This window comes from Gymnoscopelus braueri (assembly GCF_963280865.1).
Source record: "Gymnoscopelus braueri genome assembly, chromosome: 11".
Lineage (NCBI taxonomy): Eukaryota > Metazoa > Chordata > Actinopteri > Myctophiformes > Myctophidae > Gymnoscopelus > Gymnoscopelus braueri.
The window spans coordinates 48,852,449-48,862,448 of NC_137613.1; the positions used below are offsets into that span (position 1 = coordinate 48,852,449).

A 10,000-nucleotide genomic window follows, 5' to 3' on the forward strand; every position below is an offset into this window, starting at 1 on the left:
CAGATCCTTCATTAGAATCATTGGTAACACCTGTGAAGGAAGTAAGGAAGAGGCCCAATTTATTTCCAATATGGCTGCTGTGCATATAGAGCCTATTGCAGATTGGCTGGGAACCCCCTGGAACCCCTTCAAGGACCCCTGGGGGTCCCCGGAACCCCACTTTGAGAACCACTGGCTTAGCAAACCAGTGTATATGTGTGTGTGTGTGTGTGTGTGTGTGTGTGTGTGTGTGTGTGTGTGCGTGCGTGCGTGCGTGCGTGCGTGCGTGCGTGCGTGCGTGCGTGGTGATATTTGAATAAACAAAGGCCTGAGATCCTTGACATTTCACAAGCCTTGAAGCCGTCATACTGTATCGTCCCGGGGTGTGTGCCAACTTGCCATGGAAAGAGTTCCCAGCATTCCACGGGGCACGCCCCCACGCTCACTGCATGTTTCATGGTTGTGTGCTATAGCTGCGGTTGTTATTTGAGTTTAGAGAGTGGTTTGGGATGTTTGCTGTTATTGGTGTCAGTGTTTGTTGTCATTTGGATGTTGCCGTAGCAGGGTGGAAACCTTGCATGTCCAAGGCTGTTACTTTTAACCCTTTAAGACCGGGAATGCATCTGTGTGTCATTTTGAGATTTATTTTTGGCTATTCAAAAAATACTGAGTGCAGAGTTCTTAAAGTGAACATTTTTAACTCAAATCTTTGCTTCTGGGGGGTCCTTGGAACAACATATTTTGACACGGGGGGTCTGCGGCCAAATACATATCATTTTGGGGGTCCTTGACATCAAAAAAGTTTGAGAACCACTGAAATTACAGAAGTTTTCTCAAAAGAACTTTAGGATTTAGACGACATTTATAGAACCCCCTAGAAGCAAAGATTTGAGTTACAAACGTTCGCTTTAAAACATATATATTCAAAGATTTGCACAAAAAAAAAATCACGATTTTTCAAAAATAGCAGATCTACAAGCTCATAGCACGGCACTCGGTGCCGCGCTATGAGCTTGTAGATCTGCTATTTTTGAATAGCTAAAGAAATCTTAAAATGACACAGATGTGTCTAAACAGGTTAAGGAAAATAACCTGTTTTCCAATGGATCCTATGTAGTTATATCATTTTCTCACAAGCTCTTGTTATTAATACTTTTCATTGGTTCAATATTTATAGTTTTTATAGCCATCTAGACACATATTTATAGCCATCTAGACACGCTTAACCACTTCCACTTTCTTTATCTTTTTAAACAGTAAAAATAGCAGATCTGCGAGCTTGTAGATCGGCTATTCTTGACACTGTAGTATGACGAAATAGGGCGTTAATTTGCGCGGGGGAAAAAAACAATAACAAGTTGAAATGCGGAGATACTAGGTTTCTGCCCGACAACAACGATGTGGATGGGTTTGATTGAGAAACCATGGCGATAGGAGTGGCGGTTGTGGTTGTTATGGGACTGAGCTTAGTTGGAGCCACTTTAATTATGAAAGCTGCAATATAACAGTTGCAACATTAAAGTGATGGAATACATCAATGCATTACTAATTGCAATCCAATAATATGATTGTGAAATGGACCATTCTATATACCAGATTAAAGTAACTAATTACATTTACTCAAGTACTGTACTTAAGTACAATTTTGAAGTAATTTTTACTTTACTTAAGTATTTCCAATTGTCAGTGCTTTTACTTCTACTCCACTACATCTCAGAGGCAAATATTGTACTTTTACTCTACTACAATTATTTGAAAACTTTAGTTACTAGTTACTTTGTAGATTTTGATTATTATTACAAAACATACATCAACCACTTCAGCCCTATATCCATTTCGGCCATTTGAAAATTATGACAATACTATTGTACTTTGTATTCAAGCGGATCTTGAATACAGGACTTTTACTCATAACAGAGCGCAGCGGTAAAGTGCCTGCCCACCGCCGTGGCGGTTGTGGGTTCGAATCCAACGTGGTGCATCCACCTTCGTCGAGGGTCTATACGAACACAATTGGCCCATGTTTGGGAGTGGGAACCCGGGCGGAGAGGGTGATATTTGTGTCGTACTCCTACAGGCTGGGGCGGCACCGGTCAGCAAGGAGTGTTGAGCGGGAGCAGTACCTACTTCCTCCCGGTGAGGACTCCTCACTGGCAGGTGAGCCAGTAGGATACAATAGCAGTGACAACACATAGAAATGTGTGTGGGGAGGAATTAATTAAAATTAACTAAATTGGGGAGAAAAATGAGTAAAAAGCAACTCAACGCTGCTCAGCAAAAATAAACGTACACTAAAAGAACGCGTCTCGCCGTAACATGTGACTTCTGGCTCACCTCGGGTCTTTGACCAGAAGTTTCTGGATGAAGTCTATGGCCATGTCGCTGGTCAGACCAAAGTAGTGTTTGGGGAACTCGTACTGCATGGCGATGATGTTTCTGAGCGTCTCCTCGTCTGTCTCACCTTGGAACGGCGACAGTCCACTGAGACTGAGGGGACACGCACACACACACACACACACACACACACACACACACACACACACACACACACACACACACACACACACACACACACGCACACACACGCACACACACACACAGACATTACTTTATTTCATGATGATACAGAGGAGTAGCCACTACCCAGGATGTACTTAAATACTTAAGTAAATAAGTATCCATAACCCAGGATGTCATTATGGTTGCGTTAATAACATACTGTAAGTGGTTGAGCTACAGTATCAGTGGCCGAGTCGTAAACACTTTCAACCTGGAGTCCCTGTTTCGGTCATGTCATTATCATGTGTCTTCCTCGTTTCTTAGTTATAGTTAGGTTTTACTTATGCACTTGTCTACCTGTATTTTGAAGTGTAGTGTATTTCCTGTTTTCCTTAGTTGTTGCTACCTGCCTTATCTCACTAGTCCTGCCATTAGCAAAATGGTGTTCACCTTTGTCCTGTCAGTCCCCTCGCCTATCCCTGTGTTGTTCTTAGATGTTGTTACGGTGCGCTGTTTGACTACTAGTTTCCTAGTGTATTTCTCTAGTATATATTCCAAGAGTTCCCTGTGTAACTCCTCATGCTCCTTGTCTTGGTCATTCCATTACATTCTTGTGCACTTGACCTGCTCTGCCTCAGCCACTCTGTTATGCCTCTGGGTCCACCATCTCCTGCCTTGCATCGCGACATAAAATATGTTTTATAGTTCGATACGTGCCGTACTGTAAATAGCCTATTTACAAGATCACACGGCGTGGCGATGAGCTTTATAGGCTGTTTTCAGAGTATAAATCTGGTTTAAGTCTGCCCTGAAACAAAGCAGAAATACTGCTGTTTGAACCTGAACCCTGCATACAGAGTATGTGAGTCAGCCCCAAGCACAACATCTCTGTTGTGCTCTTGTGTGCAAAATGTCAAACATTTTTATTTAAGCAGGACATTTAAGGGGAACATTAAGTTAAGATGAGCACATTGGCTGTAGTCAGAATAAGACAGAGACTACTGTCGTGTTTTTTGTTATTGTGGAAGTCAGAAAAGTGTTGGTGTACATGCAATGAAACACATTTGCTCATACACACACACACACACACGCACGCACGCACGCACAGACACACACACACACACACACACACACACACACACACACACACACACACACACACACACACACACACACACACACACACACACACACACACACACACACACACACACACACACAACTTACAGTATGTATGTGATTACTCCAGTACTCCTGGAAAGATAAAACAGGATAATCACGTTATTTAACTTCAGAAGATGAGACAACAAACTTGATACAACATAAAAAACACACGAACGCATGCACGCACGCACGCACGCACGCACGCACACACACACACACACACACACACACACACACACACACACACACACACACACACACAGAGGAGCGCATCTTTTTGGCAAATCCAAAATGTGCTTTTTGGCAAAAAAGGTAAATGACCAAGGAACTCTTGGAGAAATTTGACAAAGCTAACACATGCCCAGATTCTGGGCATGCGTTAGCCAATTCAATAAAGGCTTTTTACAAAAGAGTGCCTTAATTGGTCCTTTCCCTTTTATGGAAATACATATAGATGTGAAGTCAACATTAAGTAAAAAGTAAAATCTAGGTCAGTGTGTCTGTAGTGAGACTCTCTCACTAACGGCTAATAACAGATTATAATCCAGATGTATTGTGGTTGTTAGTAATGTGACATCATGTGGGACACACCCTGCAGTGTCTACTCAAGCATAAACAATGTTTTCAGAGCAGAGCAGGTCGTCACATGTCAGGCAAACAGCCTGAAGCAACACTCCCACTGTCCCTGTGGAATTTACATCTGTTAAGCATTTAGCAACTCGGGTAGTATTCAACCGTTTCACCCCTCTGGAATGCACACTGCAGAGTAGTGTAGTAGTGTAGTGCAGTTTAGTGTAGTGCAGTGGTTCTCAAACATTTTCAAGTCAAGGATCCCCAGATTGATATTTATGTGGTCACGGACCCCCATCTGAAAATATTTTGTGCCAGGGACCCCTATACAAGATTTGTTTTCTTAAAATGTTTCACAAAGGCTAAAAATGTCTCAAAATGTTGTATTTTTTTCTTTGAAAATAGCCCATCTACAAGCTCACAACATGTCGCGATGTGATGCATCGTGAGCTTGGGTTAAAGTGATTAAACTGATTTTGCTATATTAACCCCCGGACCACACTTTGACAACCACTGATGTAGTGTAGTGTAGCACAATACAGTACAGTACAGTACAGTACAGTACAGTACAGTACAGTACAGTACAGTACAGTACAGTACAGTACAGTACAGTACAGTACAGTACAGTACAGTACAGTACACAGACATGCAAAACTGTCACTTTTCAGCTACAGTCACCTTTTTGAACCCAAATAGGGCAATTGTGTGACACCTGACCCGAAAGAAAACAACATGTTGTCACCTTTTTCACCTCTGGGCTGTTTGCATGCCTGAGTACAGTACAGTACAGTTGTAGTTTTAGTACAGTACAGTATAGTGTACTAATGAAAATGCAGGTATAAGATAAGATAAGATGTTTATTTGTCATTGCATGATCAACATACAGCGAAATGTTGTTTGGTACATCCATAACAACAGCATCAGCAACAAAGAGAAAAAATGATAAATATAAAATATACAGTGTACAGTTGTGTACAGTTTGTGTGTTGAGTGGAACACACTTACCACATGTCTACTGCTACACTCAAGGGTTCATAGTTGATCACCTCGGGAGCTGTGAGAGAGAGAGAGACACACACACGCACGCACGCACGCGCACACACACACACACACACACACACACACACACACACACACACACACACACACACACACACACACACACACACACACACACACACACACACACACACACACACACACACACACACACACACACACACACACACACACACAGAGAGAGAGAGAGACAGAGCAACATAGAGATTACTTTAAAAGCAACAGCATCACTATCTTTAAACAGCAACATATTCGTCACAAAAGCTCAAGTCTGTCCCTTTACAGGGGTCACACAGTACAAATCTGGAGTGTTCATTTAAATATGAAGTACACTTTCAGAATAAACACGCAGAGCGTAGTTTGTGTGAGCTCAGGTAGAGGTGAATGACAAGCCATCAACCTAATTAAACACACAGTGCTTCCAGGCAACAGTCTTTGTGTTCTGCACCAGGCAGAAGTTTGACACAGAGCAGTGGAATCACTACAGCTGGTGTTAAAGGTACTGTTTTTTTTTTGTTAAAATAAGTGTTACAGAACATACAGGATAGATAGCTGGGGAGACAGGGAGACCCCCGTTACTGAACAAACGCCCTATAGCAATGATTGCTATCACAATTTAACTTTTTAAGTTAAAGCTTGTTTTAACCAAAAAATATCCCTTACAAGTTACAACACCTTTAACCCTCTGGCGTCTGGCCTTTTGCTTGACCATTTTGTTATCAGTTTGTCCTTTCCAGTCTTATCCAAATAACAGGAAAGGGGGGGTGTAACATTTACGTGCTGTTTAGACATCGCTGACATTAGTCCAACTGGCACCTTGTCAGTGGAATATTAACCTCTTCAACGCTATACTTAGTTGACCGGATTCCAAAGGACTCTATACTAGGCCCCCTCCTGTTTTCGCTCTACCATAGTGTATCTTCGACGAAAATAGCCGATCTACAAGCGCATGGCGCGTCGCATCGAGCTTGTACATCGGATATTTTCAGCACGCACCGCGGCGTGCGACAAGAGTATAAATTAAGTTGAGTTTGTGTTTAATGAATACACACACCTTCTGATAAGGGCAGTACATAATACAATATAACCCGCGTGGTAAGACAGGTTTATTACGAAGATTTATTTATAGGGCCTTGTGTTGCAAGCTTCCATTGTATTTAAATCTGCTTTTACATTCTAATACAATAGGATATCTAACACGCTCACGGACACACATTAGATTTATAATAGTTATGAAGTCTATTATTAGTATTATTATACAAATGTAAAATGCATCGCCTGTGGCCAGCACTGTTCCCACTAAACAAATGTCATGAGAGTTTGAGCACACAACATACAGGCAGGGTGACTTTTTAAAATGCAGTATCAGGCTGAAGTCTGTGGGTGTGTACACAGCTGCAACGCCACTGTTACATTAACTCTGAGAGGAAGAATGAACATTTCCAGGGGTTCTTTTTAACACTCAAAAGCCTGCGGTGTGGCTTGTGTTTATTACAGTTTTAATAAATATTCATTAATTTTGTGGTTTTTAATATTTTTTTCTGTCGTTTCATTTGAAGTGCATAAATAGTTAGTAAAATCAAATCCATTCTTGGGACGAACATTCTGCAAAAATATTTTTGGCTTCGAGATTTGGTATATAGAAGGAAAAATGAGGGGGTCTAGTATAGACCCTGCGGGACTCCAATCAACTAAGAACATAGGGTACAAGTCACTGGTTCTCAAAATGTTTCATGTCAGGGACCCCCAAATTTATATTTATTTGGCCACGGACCCCCATCTGAAAAGGTTTTGTGCCAGGGACCCCGCAGAAGAGGTTTATGTTAAAAAAAACTTTTTCAATATATATCGTTTTAATTCTCTAAAATAGCAGATATAAAAGCTTGCAGTGTGGCACAAAGCGACGCGCTGTGAGCTTGTAGATCTGCATTCTTTGAATAGCCAACATATCAATGGATAAAGTGGTTAAAATGTTTATTAACTACATGTGCTGGGGATCCCCCGGACCACTGGTCTAAGTGGTTAGTTTCTGTTCCCCAGCCCTTCCAGACACAATGACACAGCATTCACTTCGCTCTGGTCTCCATGGAAACTGAGGCCTGAGGAACACTTTTACAGAGCCTGTAGCAGGTGCTTGAGCACAGAAACTTATACACACCTCGACAACCAGAAGTCAAGCTCTAGTCTGCGCACGCACACACACACGCACACATGTTACGATACGATACGATACGATACGATACGATACGATACGATACGATACGAGCAATGTCCACCACTCAGCCTACCCCTGGCCTAAACTCCTCATTAAGCCTCAAAGTCGTCAATACAAGGCACGCTGGGTCGCAGTGCAGCCTCTGTGCAGCGCACCGGAAATGTGTGACGCAATACCCAATAGGCTCGCACGCACGCACACACACACACACACACACACACACACACACACACACACACACACACACACACACACACACACACACACACACACACACACACACACACACACACACACACACACACACACACACACACACACACACACACATCTCTGCTGCCTCCTCATTCACTGCCAGTGGTGGACAGTAACAGAGTAAATTTACTTGAGTACTGTACTTAAGTACAGATTTTGTGTACTTGTACTTGAGTATTATATTTTTTGACACTTTTTACTTTCACTCAAGTACATTTCCAAGACAAATATTTTTCTTTTACTCAAGTGCATTTCTAGGAAGGCTGTGAAGTACTAGTTAATTTTAGGTTGGCTGTTCTGTCTTCTTTTCCCTTCTAAAATGCAATTGGCCACACGCTGTGTTCTTCAAAGAAGGAAACCTATCACAGTACACACTCTCCACTGGGATCTACATCATGGGTATTCAACAGGGGGTCCGTGACCCCTAGGCGGTCCTCGGAGTCACTGCAGGGGGGCCGCCCATTTTTCTTCCATGATTCATAGCCCTAATAAAAAGCCTGTCAACAGAACCTACAGTAGGAAGTTCACACTTTTGAGTGTTACTTGCAGAATGTCCTATAATGTAAACTACACTTCACACCCACACATGTCTGAGAAATGTTTACATTTCCTTCTTCTGCTGCGTGTTTTTAAAAGTGTTGCATAGTAGCAAGTGCTGACAACTTAATTTGCTATTTTCGTGCCTTTTACACAATGGTTTTAACAAGAAACATGGAGACTACCATGCTCAACTAAAACATTTTCAGACTTATCAGGATGAGAATACAAAGAGACCTAACCTACATTGTATTGAACAAGAGCAACTGTGGTTCAGCAAGACCGATATTTAAATAAGAGAAGGGCAATTTCTCCTATGAATGCAAACAGGCAGGTGCTCGAGCCTGATGGAGGCACTGCATGCTACACAGGTCACAAGTTAAACTGCATGCTACTGTAGGTCACAGGTTAAACTGCATTCTATTGTATAGGCCACTGGTTAAACAGCATGCTACACAGGGACTAGGGAGTCACTCGAAACGTTGCCAAAGAAATTAGTGCTGAATTGTCTGATGCCATGAAAGCTGTGAAGGAGCTGTGAAGAACACACTTCTCTACTTCACCATTCTGAGGTTCGATGGATTTGACACGGAACAGTGTTCTCACGCATGTTGAAGTTATGTGTCTAGTCAGTTTTTACGTCTCCAAAACTGCACAGAATAGGCAGACAATTTTGATGACGATGTCTGGGTTAGAATTTTAAAGTTCTATGCAAGGCCACAATGCACGCGCCATTCACGTTTCTGTATGACAGAATGGAAAGCGTTCTAAAAAAATAAGAATATGCAGTATGGGGTCCCTGCTTCATCTCTCTATCAGCTAAGGGGTCCTTGACCCGAAAAAGACCCACGAGTTAAACAAATGCAGAAAGCATCTAGTCATCAAGAATTATTGGGTGGGGACTGGGTGGGAAGTGTGCGTTTCTTGCAATCTCACACAATCGCCGGATGTAACATTTCCTAGTAAAGCAAAACAGTATATGCTGTATTCAGCATCAACACTGTGTGAATCCCTGAGTCAAACTTGTTTGTCATCATAGGGGTGCAACTTTTTTCAACCAAAAAAAGAATAGCTGATCTCAAACCTCAAAAGGCATCGCTATTGTGGCATGACACCATTGTTCAGGAAACACTACCCTTCCTCTTTGCCTTGCCTACTTGTTGTTAACTAGTTGTTTAACAAAAAACATTTTGTTTTAACCAAAAAATATCACTTATCCTACCTTTAAGTGGTTACATAAAATAAAGTTTGTGTTCATAGTTTGTCTAGGACTCTCTGTAATCGAGATCGGCATCGGAACCAAGGATCTGGCGTCGGTCGGGGCTGTGGTTAAACGTGTAGCATTTGGAAGGATGTGGTCACGGTCCAGAGCAGTATGGGTAATAATATACGTACGGATGTACTGCGGTGTGCCGCTCAAGCTCTTGTACTCCTCCCCCTGTTGGAAGTGGTGGGCCAGGCCAAAGTCTATGAGCTTGATGCTCGGATGAGGAGCCTCCTTATCTGATAGCATGATGTTCTCTGGCTGCAGGGAGAGAGAGAGAGAGAGAGATGCCTAAATTACAATTACAATTGGTATTTAGCAGACACTTTTAAACAGAGCGACTTGACAATAAACAGGTAAAAAATCTATTAACCTAGCATCTGTCTAAACCAGGGTCTTCAACGTTTTTCAGGCCAAGGACCCCCTAGCTGAGAGAGAGATGAAGCAGGGACCCCCTC

The 10,000-nt window shown here is 42.2% G+C and overlaps 1 protein-coding gene across 2 annotated transcripts in view; it reads right to left on the reverse strand.

Annotated features, from left to right (window-relative positions):
- LOC308095378 (death-associated protein kinase 2-like) overlaps positions 1-10,000 on the reverse strand; it is a 40,377-nt gene that overhangs the window by 12,207 nt on the left and 18,170 nt on the right. For both annotated transcript variants that reach the window (XR_013934064.1, XM_080442433.1), the window contains exons 5-8: positions 9,674-9,803; positions 5,218-5,266; positions 3,706-3,732; positions 2,314-2,466 (exon numbers count right to left, since the gene is read on the reverse strand). Coding sequence is in view for 1 of the 2 variants with exons in the window: in XM_080442433.1 (XP_080298559.1) it covers positions 2,314-2,466; positions 3,706-3,732; positions 5,218-5,266; positions 9,674-9,803 (359 nt within the window). In the remaining variant the exon portion in view is untranslated. The remainder of the gene's footprint in view (positions 1-2,313; positions 2,467-3,705; positions 3,733-5,217; positions 5,267-9,673; positions 9,804-10,000) is intronic.